Genomic DNA, 19003 nt, shown 5'->3' with positions numbered 1-19003 from the left:
TTGTACCATGGTCAAACAGACAAAACACACTATAATTTGATAACTTAAAATGATGACACCTTACACTCATTCTTGGCTTTTTGAATAAAGGAGTAATGATACCTTGTTATTACTACAATGTAAAAAGATAACTTATTACAATTTAAAGTATCACAATGTGGTCACAAGTTCTCTTTATTTCAGTATATTACTTAATTCATCAAGTCTAAATTCATGAAGTTTTCTAAAGTAATATGGATACTTCATTTCCAAGATTTGAGGAGGAAATTGGACTTTGCAAAAATTGGATCACTATTCAGGTGTACAGCATATTGCTGTGCATAATGGGACCAGCAAAAGGGCCACAGGCAGGCAGTAGCTTCCTCATCTTTCAAGTCGTAATATTCAACATTGCTACCATGCAGAATTAGACTACTGTTATTGTGGACACGGATCTCAATGCTTGAAAGAGCTCTTATTACATTACTAATGCTGACACACCATTCCAACAGTACCATGGAAGACAAACTTGGAACCTTTCACGGCTGCAGCATTTGTACTCCCAACATTCCCACTCTGCCACTACCTTTGCTGTTCCAAAGCCAACTCTACCAGACCACTGCCAACCATGCCAAGTTCATGACTCCAAAGCCAGGCTCTGGAGCGGTTTGAGATTATCCAGCAGTCTCTGAACTGTAAGTCAACAACTTTTATCCAAACATGGCATTGCTGCTGAATTAAGGATTGCACTGCGGTGAACAATTCATTTGTGTTTTGTAAAGAGACACATGTTGTGAAAGCTTTGGGAGTGGTTTTTATTTCTGAATGTTGATAATAGGATGCTGTGATTGAGAGAGAAAGAATGATGGGTTCCTGTTGAGGTGGGGAAATTATTTTAATTGAAGCAAAACTTACTATCGACTTTCTCAGTCCATTCAGTCAGATCTGGTTCAGGATGTCGCCCTGTCTCCCCATCCACTTTCTTTCCCCATCCTTGTAGTTTTCCTTCCCTGCCATGTCATTTCTTTTTGATGTTGTGGACCAAGATGTTCTTCAACAAATGCCTATGTAGCTGGGTCTCACTTTTTTCTTGTAATAGATTCAGCAATTAGTGAAAAACACCTTCAAGAGCCCAGTAAAGCAGTTGCACCAACTCTAAACAAAAGTTAATAAAATGAGCCTCAACTGAATGTTGGGTGCTTCTTTAATTAGTACATCCACAACCTGATTCAGTGTATCAAGCAGATGCAGGATAAGGTCTGTTCAAGATTATTTTAATATTCATCAATTGCAAGCAACCCGGATTTAAAACAGACAGACAGCCATTGGCAAGGATGGGGAAAGAAATTCCTGAAAATGTCCCTATTCAAAGGATGATTCATAAAAATTGTTGCTGGATAATATAATAGACTTACACTGGTGGACAGTAAATTATAAAACAGAAAGAGTAAGAGAATGTGCATGATCTAAGTCCATAGATACTTAAATAAGAAAATGTTAAGCATACACATGGAGGTTGATTAGCTGAGCTGGCAATCATGGTTTAGATGATCAAATAATGCAGGTTCTAGTCCCATTCCAGCTGATGTAGATTTGGCACCTGAATTGTCCTGCTCCAAGACTGGAAGGCAATGACCATTTACAAAAACTGCCAAGATAAAATGGCTCAGGATGAAACATAAGCAACTTTGAGCTAAGGGCCTGCCTTAAAGCAAACACAAAAGGATGAAAATATGTATAATTCTCAGACATTTCACTACTTGATACATACATTGGAAACCTCCTTTTCCTCAGTATGCTCCACTTGATACATTTTAACAAGCTTAGAAATCACATACTGAAAATCAATACTTATAGGTGTACAGTACACACAACACACCTTAAGCAGCTCTTCAGACAGAGATTTCACAATGGCTTCCAGTTTTTCCACTTGAACTTGCTTTTTCTCAGAGTTTTCTTCAAATGATACCTAAAACAATTATAAGGAGCTGAAAAGAGACTTGTATTTCATTCCAGGTAAATTACACTTAAATTTGTTCTAAACTGCTTTAAAATGTTACATATGCTCTTTTAGTTGTATTCTCAAAACATCAGAGTGCTCCAGCACACCTCCAACATAATTTTTCTTTAATAACTGTATATTTGGTGAGTAAGACAATGTCCACTTCATATGGCATAGTAGTTTTCCTGATTTGGTGACATTGCCTATTTTTGTAAACTAATTGTATTGGAACATTACGAGATAGCTGTGTCATACCGTTTGTGATTTTAAACATATGAGACTTCATAAACTGGAGAAGTAGTAAGTTTAATAGATCAAAGTTTGATTGTAAAACATTGGATGGGGAAAGAAATAAGTGCCACTTTGGATCCAAAATAGTATTTGCACACATCTAGTACTAGCCATATTTAGTGCCATTTTGAGTCATTCGGGAGGGGACTAGGACAAAACACTGGAACCATACTGAATAGGAGATTGAACAGTTCATCCACTTTACCAACACCTTCCACCCCGACCTCAAATTCACCTGGACCGTCTCAGACTCCTCCCTCCCCTTCCTAGACCTTTCCATTTTTATCTCGGGCGACCGAATCAACACGGACATTTACTATAAACCAACCAACTCCCACAGCTACCTAGACTACACCTCCTCCCACCCTGCCCCCTGTAAAAATGCCATTCCATATTCCCAATTCCTTCGTCTCCGCCGCATCTGCTCCCAGGAGGACCAGTTCCAAAACCGTACAACCCAGATGGCCTCCTTCTTCAAGGACCGCAATTTCTCCCCAGACGTGGTTGATGATGCCCTCCACCGCATCTCTTCCACTTCCCGCTCCTCCGCCCTTGAGCCCCGCCCCTCCAACCGCCACCAGGACATAACCCCACTGGTCCTCACCTACCACCCCACCAACCTCCATGTACAGCGTATCATCCGCCGTCATTTCTGCCACCTCCAAACAGACCCCACCACCAGGGATATATTTCCCTTCCCTCCCCTATCAGCGTTCCGAAAAGACCACTCCCTCCGTGACTCCCTCGTCAGGTCCACACCCCCCACCAACCCAACCTCCACTCCCGGCACCTTCCCCTGCAACCGCAAGAAATGCAAAACTTGCGCCCACACCTCCCCCCTTATTTCCCTCCAAGGCCCCAAGGGATATTTCCATATCCGCCACAAATTCACCTGCACCTCCACACACATCATCTATTGCATCCGCTGCACCCGATGTGGCCTCCTCTATATTGGGGAGACAGGCCAACTACTTGCGGAACATTTCAGAGAACACCTCTGGGACACCCAGACCAACCAATCCAACCACCCCGTAGCTCAACACTTCAACTCCCCCTCCCACTCCACCAAGGACATGCAGGTCCTTGGACTCCTCCATCGCCAGACCATAGCAACACGACGGTTGGAGGAAGAGCGCCTCATCTTCCGCCTAGGAACCCTCCAACCACAAGGGATGAACTCAGATTTCTCCAGTTTCCTCATTTCTCCTCCCCCAACCTTGTCTCAGTCAAATCCCTCGAACTCAGCACCGCCTTCCTAACCTGCAATCTTCTTCCTGACCTCTCCGCCCCCACCCCACTCCGGCCTATCACCCTCACCTTGACTTCCTTCCACCTATTGCATTTCCAACGCCCCTCCCCCAAGTCCCTCCTCCCTATCTTTTATCTTAGCCTGCTAGACACACTAGACATTCCTGAAGAAGGGCTTATGCCCGAAACGTTGATTCTCCTGTTCCTTGGATGCTGCCTGACCTGCTGCGCTTTTCCAGCAACACATTTTCAACCATACTGAATAGTCAATATGTTATGATGATCATACTCCAGCAGTGTCATTGAATGTATGAATTATGAGCAAGGTCGTTGGAAGATAAATGATAGCGATCCGGTTCAGCATATAAAGCTAATAGCGCAGTTAGTCAGGAAATCACATTTAATAATTGAGCTTAACCATTCATAGGAGGTCCCTAAAATTTCTTGTGGCACTGCATTTAGGTCCTTGGGGCTAGAATGCCAACACTGATCCTGAAACATTTGTGCTGCCGCTGCCTTTGCAGTGACCTCTTGGCTCTTTGTAGATCAAAGCCTCTTCTCCTTCTAGCCAGCTCCTACATCCAAGGTCTCTAGTGCTATGAACAGCCCTGTCTGCCATGCTTTCCATTCTTGGGTCTTTCCCAAGCCAAATTAAAGTTTAGAATGACTTCCAGCATCTGCTCAACTTAAAATTTAGCTTTTCTTTAACAATTGCAGGCTAGTTTTAAAAAGCACTGAGCACCCCCCTGACAATGTTCCACCCCTTGCACTTTTCTGTAGCCACTCTCCAGTACACTTAGCCCTGTATGCATGCTGTCACCATGGAAATAAGAGGGCAGTATGAAGTTTACAGTGGAAGCAACAGACAGATATTAATCATGCACTGCATTCTCTGCATCCATTTTCAGCCCCTACTTAATTTTGCAGCCAGTCTCTAGCTTAATCTATTAGGAGAACACTGTGGACAACTTAGACTTTGGTGATGGAAGTGGCTTAAAATCTTGGTTGCACAACAAGTATAAATAATTTGTTTTATCTTAAGTTTGAGGTTTTCAACTTACCACTGCCTACTTTCATAATTCTGGCTAAAGAAAAACTCTTTGAAGGCAGTGTAAAATCTTTTCTCATCAGTTTCAGAAATTACTGAACATATAATGTGCTGTGGGCAGGCTAAATTGGGTAAGTGTAGGATTTCTATCTCTCACTTGGAAAACCTGCCCTCGTGAGTTGCTGGCCATTCTGATTGCTAAAGGATCTATTGACCAAAATCAAAAGTCAAGACTGTGCATTGGGCTCCTTCCTGCACTTCTGGCAAAGACGAATATGGTTACCACATAAAACTTGTGGATGTGTGATATCCAACCCATTGTACAATTGGATACTTACTATATTTAGCTTCTCTTGCATATAATTAAAATAGACTATTACATATACATCTGACCAAGTACTATCTTGAAGCAAACAAGACACTGAGCACGGAGGAATCCATCCTCTTGTTTAATCTGACGAGATAAGGATAATGACAAGGTCTGTGCTACAAGAATGCAAATTTCATCTACTGGAAAACATGGGTCTTACTTTTGGAAACTACATATACTTCATTAGGAGAGTCTTTGAAAGACATTGTAAAGTAAATAGTTCTAATATAAAAATACCACTGGAATGTGACAAAAATGCATCCACCTTTTGTTGCCGAGTTGCTTCCAGTACTTCCTTAGTTCTAGAAAACAATTGGTCCTTGTCTTTGATCTCTTGCTCGAAAACAGTAACATGAGTTTGCAGCTGATTAATCAACTTATCCTTTTCATGGCATCCTGCATAAAACATGGAGTTCTCCTGACGTAATGACTGGGCTTCTTGCTTTGCTTTGTAGCACTCCTATCAACAAAAATCGAATGTAAAGTTTCCAGTAATTACTAAACTTCAATTTTCCATGAAGTAAATGGAGAAGAACCCTTACATCTTCTGAGCCTGAAAGTTTTGCTTTCATTTCTTGAGTGACACATTCTGCTTTGTATCGCCTTTCAATAAGTTCTTTGTTTATAGTCTCTAGTTCTGCCAGGCTGTTCTGTAATTGCTGAAGGCTTCTCTTGTGATCAGATTCCAATTCCTTTCTCTGCTGTTCAAGTTGCTGCTGCCATCGCATCCGAGCCTGAATAAAAACAGAAGCAGTGCTTAAACAACATTCAGTAGCTGGGTTCCATGGTCAAAGGAATATAAAACCACTTGTTTAATAAGCTATCATCTCAGTGGATTGTCTGCACAAAGCCATTTTAATTTGAAAGTTAGGAATGAAGTTTGTAACAAAGACAAAAGGCACCAAATTATTATTCTTTTCTTATTTATCCTGTGCAATTGAACAAGACAGTGCAATACATACAATGTCACTACCCTATCTTGTCAGATTATAGAACAGCATGGGCTCCTCAGCGCTTGTTCACTTCAAAACGACATTTACATCTGACCACAGCCTAAATACATGTAAAGGTCTACTTTATTTATTATTATTGTAACTGTTCCTAGACAGCTCTGAAATCTACAATCATCCATCCAGTACAACCTTAACTCAAAGTTTGGGTTGAATTTGCGGTAAGCCTGTTTGTTCTAATCTTTGCATTACAACAATTCAGGGAACCTATCAACAAAGACTGCATACTCAAACTACTGGACCTGTGCCTCACAACACACTTCACATTCAACAACCAAATAAGAACAAATCAACGGCACACCCATGGGCTCACCCATCTCTGGACTCATAGCAGAAGCTGTAATGCAAAGATTAAAAGATACAGTTTTACCACAAATTCAACCCAAACTCTGGGTCAGATATGTGGATGACACCTTTTGTAATCATTAAAAACACAGAAATAGAAAACACACACCAGATCATCAACGCCACACTCACAGGAATCAGATTCACTAGAGAGGAAGAAAAGGACAATCAACTCCCATTCCTAGATGTGATGGTAGAGAACACCGAACGGAGAATTCACCACAAAAGTATACAGGAAAGCCACACACACATAGACCAAGTCCTGAACTACGAATGCAACCACTACAACGCACACAAAAGAAGTTGCATCAAGACACTTTTCAAAAGGGCCACAACACACTGCAGCACACCTGAACTGCAAAAAGAGGAAGAAGAACACCTCTACAACATATTCGCTAAAAACGGATACCCCCGCAATTTCGTCAACAGATGCCTATGGGAAAGACAATGGAATGAGGACATGCCACAACCCAAAGGACTAGCCACATTATCATACATCAAGAACATTTCTGAACTGACAGCCAGACTACTGCGACCACTAGGACTCATAACAGCACACAAACCAACAGCCACTCTCAGACAACAACTCACCAGGATGAAGGGCCCAATACCCAGCATGAGCAAAACCAACCCCGTAGTGTACAAAATCCCATGCAAGAACTGCACAAAACACTACATAGGACAAACAGAAAGACAGCTAACGATCCGTATCCATGAACAGCAACTAGCCACGAAACTACACGACCAGCTATCCTTAGTAGCCACACACACAGGTGACAAGCAACATGAGTTCGACTGGGACAACACTATTATTATAGGACAAGCCAAACAGAGAACAGCCAGGGAGTTCCTAGAGGCATGGCACTCATCCACAGATTCTATCAACAAACAAATCGACCTGGATCCATTATACCGGCCATTGCAGTTGACAGCTGGAACTGACAACCGGAAGCGGCAGAGACAAACCACTATAAATGCCGGAGGAATCAACACAGAAGCGCTTCACCGGAGGCTCCCAAGCACTGAGGATGCCATCTAGACAGGAGATGAAATGTCTGCAACACAAATTTCCAGCTTGGCGAACAGAACCACAACAAAAAGCACCCGAGCTACAAATCTTCTCACAAACTTTCAACCCCCTCCCTAAACTTCTGGTCCTCACTCACACTCAGCCTTCCTCTCAACTCTTTCATCCCCTCCGCATACACACCCCCCACTTCATACGCTTGTCCTTGCCCATGCTCCTCTTCCTGACCCCCTTCGACTCTTCTCCTCTGCATTCCACTTCTGCTCCAATTGCAACCCTGCCCCCATTATCATTGCACACATTGCTGTTTCCCCTATTCTTTATTCCTCTCCTCTTACCTCCTCATACCTATATGTGCTCCCCCTGCTGACCCCTTCATGAGTCAACCCACATCCCCTTTCTCCACTCCCCCCTCGGCACCCCTCTTGCACTCTCTACAACATCCCCTCTGTAACCCCTCTCCTCACTCCAATCTCTTTTTAAACCCCTTCCCCCTCTCTTTCTCCTCTTCAACCCCCTCCCTCACCCCTTCGTCACATCCATCTTCATGGTCCCTCCATTCTTCCCCAACTCCACACTTCCCCCTCCTCTTTCTACACCCCCGTCTTCAGACTCCCTCCTTTTCCCCACCCTCCCAGACACCCACTTTTCTTACCCACCTCTCCCTCCTTTACATTCATGGTTGTCAGAATTGATAACTATTTATAGCCATAAAATATAACCACCAATGAAAGGTGACTTACTTGATGAAACCGTTCTCTCTCAGCTGTTAGTTCTTGGGAATACTGATCATTTATTCTTGCTGTTTGTGTTGCCCATTCACTTCTTAACCTGTCCAGTTCACTGCTCTTTTCTGACAATGCCTAAATAAAAGTTTTCACACAGTTGTAGCTATACTTAATTATACATTAGGCAACAAAAACATACAGTAATGTTGTATAACTCATTAAAATGCATAGTAAATTATATGGTATTCAGAAATTAAGTAGCTTGAAAAAAATTGCTTAATAACAGTCTACTGTATTTTCATGTCTTTTGCACTGGAGTAGCATCTGAGCTTACATTTGATTAATATGTAAAAAAAAATCAAATGTAAACGTGCAAAAATTGCCAGAATTTACTACCATCAACCTAATTCTGATTAAACATTGAAATAGGGCATTAAAAATTATCAGAATGTCAATGACACCTGAAAATGCAATGTGTGTATACTCATACATTTAAAGCATCAAAGCAACCTCCAAATCCAGAAAAGATTTCAGTGTAGCAACTAGTTGGTATAGCTGTCTTATGAAACAACAGTGTCTAGTGTTGCAGAAGACCAAGGATGGCTGACCACCAAAAGGTAAAGGCCAATATTACTAGCAATTCTTCATCATACAGTGACTTTGACACAAGTACCCATCATGTCACATCGAAAATGCGGATAAAAATTCCAATTAATTTCAAAATATACAATAACCAAAATGTAGAATGGAAAGGTTCGGAAACAGTACATGTGGGAAGCCACAGGATGCGGGAAGACAATCTTCACTGTTATACTACACATGAAGTCAGCAAAGCCATTGGAACAAAACTGAAACCTTTGGTAATTTAAACACATTGAAACACGTTGAAAATTAAGTTCCCTGACGAAGGTTTTGTGGACATCCATGACAACAGTTGGGTAAATGAGGATGGAGTGAAGTTATAGATTGATGTGAAACACACATCCAAGAGAAAACAGAGACTCAAAGTCTGTATTTCAAATTTGGGCATATGTGTTAACAAGCCATTCAAAGATGACATTCATGCCCAGAGGGGAGGGGGGGGGGGGGGGGAGGAGGGGGGGCGCGGTTGGCGGGAGGGGAGAGCCTTCACACAAGGAGTGTAAATGTGGATATTGCCTTGCATGATGGATAATGTGGATTTAATGTCAAATCGCAGCATGTTATCAATACACAAACTGTCATTAGATTGTTCAAGAAAAATCAGTGAATGGAGAGCTAAAGAGAACATGAATGGATGATTCTGAAACTGTAAGTAGCATAGCTGATTCACAGTGGGATCCTCACAACAATGTCATAGCCCAAGTGATTCAGAACAAGTTAAATGAAGTCTTTGCATCTGGTGCTGAAGATGTAGGCCCACACCTGCATCCTTAATTCCGACAGAGAGCAGAGTTCCAATTTTACTTTCTACAATATTTTGGGTTTGACTTCCATTGCCAGAATCATCCAGCAAATGGAGAGCAGCAAATCATGCAGACAGTGGAGGAGTGAGTTGCCACGGGAGCCATGGTCCCTCGTGATAGCAATTTGCTTCCATATTTCAATAAGGCTTATTGAAGTGTAGAAAAGCTCATTGCATAGGATGCAACATATTAATTATGGATAGAAGGCTAGCTGTCAACAGGAAGCAGACTGCATGCATAAATAGGTCTTTGGTTGATGGGTAGAATGTGATCAGTGGAGTCCCCAGGGATCTCTGCTGGGGTCTCAACTTTTACAATTTACATCAATGATCTGGGTGAGGGGAGTGAAGGCAAGGCAGCTAAATTTGAAGACAAAACAGAGATAGGTAGGAAAGGATATTGCAAAGACATAAAGAGGTTGCCGACAGATGTAGGAAATGGAGTAGTTAGGCAAAAATCTGGCAGATGGAGTACAATATGGGAATACTGTATATGGAGTTGTCTACTTTATTATGAAGAATAGAAAAGCAGAGTAGGACTTAAGTGGAGAATGACTATCAGATTCTGAAGTACAGAAACATTTAGGTGTTCAGGTATAGGAACCAAAAAATAAGTATGCAGGTATAGCACAAAATAAAGATGACTAAAGAGATGCTATATTTTATTATAAGAGGAATTGAACATAAAGTTTTTATGTTTCAGAATCGAGGACAATTGGTAGGACCATATCTCGAATACAGTGCGCAGTTTTCATATCCTTTTTTAAAGGAAGGATACAAGTGCATTGAGGCAGTTCAGAGAAGACTAGATTGCTACCTGGAATAAGTGAGTTGTCTTATAAGGATCAGTTGGACAAGCTGAGCTTGATTCAAATGGAGTTTAAGAGAGTGAATCGTGATTTAATATAAATTTATAGTGTCCTGAATGGTCATGACAAGGTGGATATAGAAAGGAGATTCCCTCTTGCAGAACAGTTGAGAATTAAGATACACTTAAAAATTTTAAAATTAAGGGCTGCTTTTTTTCAGGTCACAAAGGAGGACAAATGTTTTCTCAGTTAATCGGGAAAAAAAGTTACACAAAGGCAGTGGAGATGCGATCATTGAATATTTTCAGGATAGAAGTGGATAGATTGTTGTTAACTGCAAAATTAGGAGCTTCAGACGTAGAATGTGGAATTTGCAATACAAACAGATCAATACAATTTGCAACAAGCTCCAAGAGTCAACTGCTATTCCTACTTTGTACATTCAGAAATAAACATAGCTTAAAAAAGGTCACAAAGCCTCTGACAAACTGAGAGAAAGTAGAATAATGAGGGGGTAGAATGGCAGATAAGTGAGGAGTATGGTGGCAGATAGGCAAGGGGGAAGAATATCAGGTAATCGGGTGAAGGGGTAGGGTAGCAAGGCATGACAGCATTGGGAAGCAGCAAGTGGGTGAAAGGGTAGGATGACAGGTATGCAAAAGTGTACAAGTAGCATACAAGTGGTTGAGGGGTATGGAGTCAAGTTGCCTCGTGAGAGAATAGGGAACCAAGTGGGAGGAAGGAGGATGAGCGCTAAGATGAAGGGTTAACGGTGTTAGGTTATGTGGGTGATAGGATAGGATAGGTCACATTTTGAAGTGACAACCACCAACAATGATTTACATTTTATACTCAACATACAAGTCAAACCTCAGCTTTGGAATGATTTTGAGAGACTTCAAACATCAATATCTATGGCACATTAACAATATTAAGTGGAAATTCAGTAAGATTCTGAAAGCCTGATCACTAGGTTGTAGTTGAAATTTCTGCATACCTTTTGGTTGTCTGTTAACTGCTTGTTCAGGTCATCTTTGGTTTTTTTAAGCTGCTCTTCTAACAGCAACTTTTCATCCTGAAAAAATAGAGGTACAAATATCAGCAATTTGGGACATTGGCCACACGATAAATATGTTATAATGCATTAAGTTTCTTTCAAACAAACTCAGCAGCCTGAATTTAAAAAGAGATGTATTTTATAGTGCTAATATTTAAAATGTATTTAAGCAAACAAATTAGAAATACAAACAACTACAGTATAGTCTTTAACGGAAGGTAGAAGCAATTTGCAAAGACCCGTATATTGTTTTCATGGTATTGATAAAATTAGAAAAATCTTCCTGGAAGACTTTGCAACAATCTACATCATATTTAAACACAGCTCTCAAAAACAAAAAGCAGATTAAGGACAAATAAAAACAACATCTGAAATACACAAATCTTCAACAGGCTTTCATATTAAATCAAATTAAAGATTAAAAACTGGTTACATAAATATAAAATTCAATACTGTCATAATGCACAGTACAGCATGATCAAGAGAGAAACTAAATACTATTCCATTTACATAAATTTTACATTTCCTAGTGCTCAGCATAACTAACATATTAATGACTCTCAGAAGCCTGTCCACCATCTACACGAAAAAGTCAGGAGTGTGAAGGAATATGGATGAAGCAGTTAAGCATGACAAGTCAAGACAGTCCACTTCTTCATTAACAGAGTTATACACACTCTCTATCCCCACTGCAACATTGCTACAGTGCAGCAGTTCATTAAGGTTTCTTCAAAAACACAAGATCTCTATCACCTAGAAGGATGCAGGCAGGTGATACATAAAAATACCATCAACTGCAAGCTCCCCATGAATGTCAAACATGGTTTAACCTGGGACATACATCACACCTCATTCATTGCCAGAGTACTGCGAGAGTAACTTCATTGTATGAACTGCACCAGTTCAAGAGGTCTAACTCACAATTAGGAACAGGCAATGAATGCGGACCATGCCAGTGACACTCACGAATGATCAAAACAGGATTATTTACATTACTTCACTTGTCACATTTGAATGTGAATAATGCTTAGGGATCGACAGAAATATAAAATACTAAGCTAATTAAAATCATATATCCAGATCTAAACAGAAATTAAAATATAAATCCACTATTTTTTATTTTGAACCACAAGTTATAGACAGAGATACAGTACTGGACTAGCAATCCAAAGATCTGGATTAATCCTCCAAAATGACAATTCAAGAATTTGAATCTGGTTTAAAACAAATAACAAGCTGGTATTAGTAAAAGCAACCATGAAATTGGATTGACATAGATATCCAGTTGGCTCACCAATGTCCAGTAGGAATGACAACTGCTATCCTTAACTATTTTAACTATTGTCCATACCAAAATGACTATTATCCCATCCGCTGAAGTGCCCTAACAAGCTTAGTGATTACATCAACTGATACAAAGAATGCAGCCTACCACCAATCTTTTAGGGCATTAAATGGTCAACGAACACGACCTTTGCTTGTAGGCACACATCTCAAGAATGAATAAGAACAAATAACCGTGGGGAAAAAGTCCAGAATGGACATCAATAAATGTTTTTTCATGCAAATTATGAATACTTGCTAAAGACTTCCAGTTATAGAAGATAAGATTCTGCAAGTAATAGAGAAAGCAGCCAAGATGTTGCGAAGAAGCACCATGGAAGGATGAGTTGAAATGTTAGGTGACATTCCCTGCTTATTCTTACCTTTGTGAAAAATGCGCATTACGATAGGACAAACACATACAGAATTTCCTTTATACATTTTAAACAGGCAGCTAAGTATTTCTTTATTTCCACATCAGTTCCATGTAGTAATTTTAAAGAAAGGTGGGTCAAGTGTTTGAAAGCATTGGTCTCCACAACATTTAGATAGGCAGGTGTACAGTCAAATACAGGTGCTGAAGAAACTAACTGCAGCAGGAATCTGTAAGACACGTCGGCTCAAACTATATTTGTAGAATTTTTACTCATGAAGATGGCAAATGATAACATATCATTCAAATACATCACACCCCAGTAATTTTATATTGTTAGTAGCTCAAAATTATGATCAAAAATGTGCACATCCGAGGAAGAGATCTAAAAATAGAACTTAATGAGATACCAATACAATTGCCTGAAAAGTAATAAACTGTCGCTGATAGCCAAGGAGGGTCTCCTAGGAATGGAAGCAAAAATAAAATGGTCTACATATTTGATTTTGTCAAATAGACATGACCTAATGAATTTTTCTAAATGTATTAGAGACATTCCACAAGAACTTATTTTCCTATGAATCTGAATTATTGTTCCCAATGAAATGACAAGACTTTTTTTTGAATTTACTGTTCAGGTCTGGCAGACAGTTGCCGTGCGTACTGAAAGCACATTCTCCCTCCCGGTCTCACAGCGAAAGAAGAAAAGAAATACAGAATTCAAGTTTAATTTCCAGTACTTTTGGAGAAACATTAATATGAAGCATTAACTCGGTTTCTCTTTCCACAGATGCTGCCTGATCTGTTGAGTATTTGTAAAAAGTTTGGCTTTTATTTTAGAAATACCTGACTGCACATATCTCCACTTTAGAGTTTCGTTCTTTTCCTATTTGCTTATTGGATACCACAATTTTACTTCCTCATACATACTATTTATGCATATTCATAGAGTAGTTCTTCATTAGTAATTCTTAGTGCTGCATTTCTTTTCCTGCCTCATCTTACTGTTAAAGAAGTTGAGAAGGTCTTTCTCCATTTCAATGCACATTTTAAAAGTAATGTATTTATGCATAAGCTGGTGAACATTCTTTCAGACTAATTCTGGGTTTGAATATTGTAACATCAACCTTTTGTCATTTGAAACAAAAATCAAACCTTGCACCTCTGTGTATTTATCAAAGGAATCAAAAATAGTAAATATTCTGCACATTTCAAAACATTACTCACCTTGGAACATCTTTGTTCTCCTCTTGGATGCACTGCTGTAGAAGATCTATAAACTTTTGTGGGAATGCAGAAAAATCTATTAAGAGCCTCTGCTGATGTTTTAAGCTATTAATGGAGAGATCAAACATCACAATTGTTCAATGAAGAATTTAAATGAGAACAGTTAGCTCAAATATTTACAACAGTCATAAATCTTCAACATCATAAAAGATGAAATCATGAATTTACCTATTTTCTACAATTACATGACCTAACTGATGCTACCTTGTTTATTTGATGTCTACAAATGTATTTCACTAGATCAATTTATTTCAAATTTCCTTTGCAGTTAAAAGAATGAACTAAGCTCAGATCTTCTTCGGAAAAATATCCCCTAGGTGGGAAAATAATTCACATACTTTTAAGAACATAAGGAATAGGAGCAGAAGCACACCATGTGGCCCATTGAGCCATCTCTACAATTCAATAAGATCATGGCTGATCTTTTCATGCACTCAGATCCATTTACCTGCTCATCATAACCCTTTTTTTTTAGTATTTAAAAATCTATCTTTGTCTTTAAAATATTCAGTGAGGTGGCCTCAACTGCTGCTTTAGACATGGAATTCCATAGATTCACAACCCTTTGGGTGAAGTAGTTCCTCAACAACTCAGTCCTAAAATTGCTCCTCCTTATTTTGAGGTTATGCACCCTAGTCCTAGTTTCACCCACCAGTGGAAACAATCTCTCTGCTTCTATCTTATCTATTGCCTTCAGAATTTTATATGTTCTATAAGACTCCCCCCAATTCTTCTAAATTCCAATGAGTATAGTCCCAGTCTACTCAATTGCTCCTCATAAGATAGCCCTCTCAACTACAGATTCAACCTCGTGAACCTCCTCTGCATCCCCTCCAGTATCAGTAAGTCCGTACTCAAGTAAGGAGACCAAAACTGTACATAATACTCCAGGGTGGCCTCACCACAACATGTAGAACTGCAGCATAATTTCCTTATCTTTAAACTGTATCACTCTAGCATTGAAGAATAATATTCCATTTGCCTTCTTAATTGCCTGCCGTACCTGCAAATCAACCTTTTGAAATTCATGCACAAGGACCCTCTGCATAGCAGCATGTTGCAATTTTCTACCATTTAATTAATTGTCCATTTTGCTGGTTATTCCCACCAAAATGGCTAATTCTCCATTTACTAACATTGTACTCCATCTGCCAAACCCTTGGCCACTTAACCAATCTATACCCCTCTCCAGACTTTGTCTCCTCCGCACACTTTGCTCTACCACTCATTTTAGTGTCATCTGGAAACTTTGACACAGTAAACTTGGTACCCTGAACCCCTCTTTCCTTAAGGTTTCCAAGGAGTATCAAGGACAACTACAGCACCATAATTGTAGTTCTGCTGGACAAACAGCTAATTTATCAAGAGGATTGATAACAATGTCATCCATGTTTTTAATCCTTTGAAAACATAAAAACAATGTAGTTAGGCATTGAATTGTTAAGTCTCAAGCAAGCTTTGATTAATCAAGTACTTTTTAGCTCAAACTGTCAAGCCTTGTCCATATTTGTCAACTTTTGCATTCAAAATTAGTCACCTCAGATGCTATTATATTGCAAAGAAACAACTTTCCATGACAACTATACATTATAAACCATCAATATTTACTGAAGACTAGACACAGTACTTGACAACATTTGCAGTTGTGATTTTCATAAGTTTAGCAATGAATGTTCTGAAAGTCCGTGAAATCTCAAGTTCTCTATTCACCTTCCACTTTTAGATCATGTAAATCAAATGTTTAACAAATTTTAAAAAAACATAATATCATTCCACTTGCAGAGTACCTACAAAGGCTACATACAAAACTAAAACCAAGAGAACAATTTGCAATGTCAAACTGCAAGTTTACTCATGTGTGCAGAATATACACAATGTTATGTGTCAAGTACACTTCAACAACACCTTTTCCAACTGGTTTCTCAAACTATTGTTATTCAATTGGGCACTTTAGCCTGGCTCCAACCATTCAGTCCTACCCACGGTTCAGTTAATCATAAACAGGTTGTTGTCACCTGGTCAACAAATAAAACCTCGTGCTAGGGTTATAAATTTTCTAGTCTCTAGCACAACAATGCTGAGAAGATGCAGCTCTCACTCTTATACTAGCACACGACTCTACTTCAGGTTCCAATAGTGAGCAGATGACAGAAAAGTCCAACTCAGTTGAACCAGAGAAACATATCAATAATTAAACTTTAGAATAGACAGCACATTAAACAGTTGTGGCAGTAAAGTTACCACACCTGTTCTGCTAAACTACCTTGGGGTTACCATTGGCCAAACACTGAACTGGACTCGCCATACAAAAACAACAGCTACAAGAGCAAATCAGAAGCTAGAAATACTGCACTGTGTAACTCACCTACTGTCCACTATCTACAAGGCACAGGTTAGGAGCATGATGGAATACTTCCCACCTGTCTGGATGACAGCAGATCCAACAACATTCAGGAAACTTGACACCATCTAGGACAAAGTAGTCAGCTTGTCTAGCACCACATTCACAAACATCCATGCCCTCCAACACTAACGTTCAGGAGCAACAATGTGTACTATATGGAAGATGCACTGCAGAAATTTACCAAAGATCCTTAGCACCTTCCAAACACATTACCACTTCCATCTAGAAGGATAAGGGCAGTAAATACATAGGAACACCACTGCCTGCAAGTTACGTTCAAGCCACTCACTGTCCTTAGTTAGAAATACATCATAGTTCCTTCACTGTCACTGGGTCAAAATCCTAAAATTTCCTTCTTAATGGCATTGTGGGTCTACCTTCAGCACATGGATTCTAGCAGGTCAAGAAGGCAGCTCACTATCACCTTCTCAAGGGCAACTAGGGACAGGCAATAAACACTGGCCAACCAGCAACACCCACACCCCAAGAGTATTAATGTTGAGTTTGAACCAAGCTTCATAAACCTGCTTTTTCTCTGAAGGCAATTTAGGCACATAAACATACAAATTAGGAACAGAAGTAGGCCATTTGGTCCCTCCAACCTTCTCTGCCATTCAATAAGATTGTGGCTGAACTAATAGAGTTTTAAATTCCATATTCCCATTTACCCTGATAACTTTTAATCCCCTTGCCTGACAGGAACCTATCTCAATGACTGATTTCTGATTAAAAGAGTTCCATCAGTTTTTCGCATCAGAGAGCGGCGGGAGCTGGGCGGAAGTGAAGGCAGAGCGCAAAGCCGGTCAGGAAGGTAAGTGATTGTTATTTGAGGGGGTGTGTTCTAGACCCCAGGTCCTACAAAGTAGGGCCTCCCTCCCTCCCTCCTCCTCTAAACTAAATTAAAAGTCCACAGTCTTGCCCCAAAAAGAGAGTCCAAGGAAGTTCCTGTGGATCGAAGAGTGAGACTTTAGCTCAGAAGTCTTCGACAAGGAGGTTTAGAGAAGTGATTAAGCCACAGTTGAAGAGGGTGAAGACATGACTGCCAAGCTGGTTCAGTGTGCTACGTGCTTGATGTGGGAGGTCAACAACTCTGGTGTGTCTGGCTCATATAAGTGTGGAAAGTGTGTGCACGTTCAGCTACTGACAGACCATATTGCAGCACTGATGAAAGAACTCGAGGACCTTAGGCTCATCCGAGAGAACGAGATCTTTCTGGACAAGACCTTCAGCGAGGTTATTACACCAATCGTACCAGAAGAGAGCAGACGATGAGGAAGGCAGAGAGGAGACAGGTGCAAGAGACCCCGGGGGAAGTACCTGTCAGGAACAAGTTGAATCTTTTGGAAACAGTAGAGACAGATAACACTGCCAGTCCGCGAGGCGACCAGGTCTGTCAATCAAAAGTTGGCATGGAGACAGAGCGGAAGAATGGGACATCGCACAGAGCCGTGGTAATAGGGGACTCCATAGTGAGAGGAACTGACCGGGGTTTTTGTGGCAGCAGACGGGACTTAAGGATGGTGTGTTGCCTTCCTGGTGCCAGGTTAAAGACATCACAGACAAAGTGCAGGAAATCCTCAAGGATGAAGGTGAAGAGCCAGAGGTGGTGGTACATGTCGGCACAAATGATGTTGGGAAGAAGAGGAGGAACATACTACAGCGGGACTTCGGAGAACTAGGAAGAAGGCTGAAAAGCAGGACGTCCAAGGTGGTTATCTCCGGTTTGCTTCCTGTTCCTCGGGCTGGTGAGGCCAGAATCAGGGAGATAATGCACTTAAATTCTACAACAGAGACAGTTTGCACCTTAATAGATTAGGAACCAGCATTCTGGCAGGCAGGTTTGCTACTGCAACACAGCTACTTTTAAACTAAGTAGTGGGGGTGGGGGGTGGGAAAGAGGGGGCAAAACTGGATGTTTAAGAAGGAAATTGGAGGGCAAGTTAGAACAAGGGAAGTCAAGAAAGACAACTGTATCAATGAGGCAGAAAACTCAGAAAGGGATCATGCTGTAAGGTTGAGTGAAATAGGAGTTGATGGGAAGGGTGAGGGCAGTAACAATTAAAAATACTATACATGAATGCACGAAGCACTAGAAATAAGATGGATGAGTTTGAGGCTCTTTTGGAAATTGGCAGATACGATATTGTGGGGATAACCAAGACGTGGCTTCAAATGGACAGGGCCTGGGAAATGAATATTCAAGGCTACACGTGCTATTGTAAGGACAGACTGATGGGCAGAGGGGGTGGGGTGGCCAT

General features: G+C 40.4%; 1 protein-coding gene across 1 annotated transcript in view; it reads right to left on the bottom strand.

Annotated features, from left to right (window-relative positions):
• Positions 1-19003, bottom strand: part of LOC140479353 (spindle assembly abnormal protein 6 homolog) — a gene marked incomplete at its 5' end in the record, with an annotated part of 39637 nt that overhangs the window by 12704 nt on the left and 7930 nt on the right. Inside the window, 7 exons of the mRNA XM_072573262.1 lie at positions 1859-1948; positions 5204-5398; positions 5481-5672; positions 8064-8183; positions 11299-11376; positions 13101-13284; positions 14282-14386. Coding sequence (XP_072429363.1) covers positions 1859-1948; positions 5204-5398; positions 5481-5672; positions 8064-8183; positions 11299-11376; positions 13101-13284; positions 14282-14386 — 964 coding nt within the window. The remainder of the gene's footprint in view (positions 1-1858; positions 1949-5203; positions 5399-5480; positions 5673-8063; positions 8184-11298; positions 11377-13100; positions 13285-14281; positions 14387-19003) is intronic.

Source organism: Chiloscyllium punctatum, chromosome 7 (genome assembly GCF_047496795.1).
Source record: "Chiloscyllium punctatum isolate Juve2018m chromosome 7, sChiPun1.3, whole genome shotgun sequence".
NCBI classification, from domain to species: domain Eukaryota; kingdom Metazoa; phylum Chordata; class Chondrichthyes; order Orectolobiformes; family Hemiscylliidae; genus Chiloscyllium; species Chiloscyllium punctatum.
Note: the sequence above shows the minus strand (reverse complement) of the source record. Positions and strands in the feature narration are given on the sequence as shown.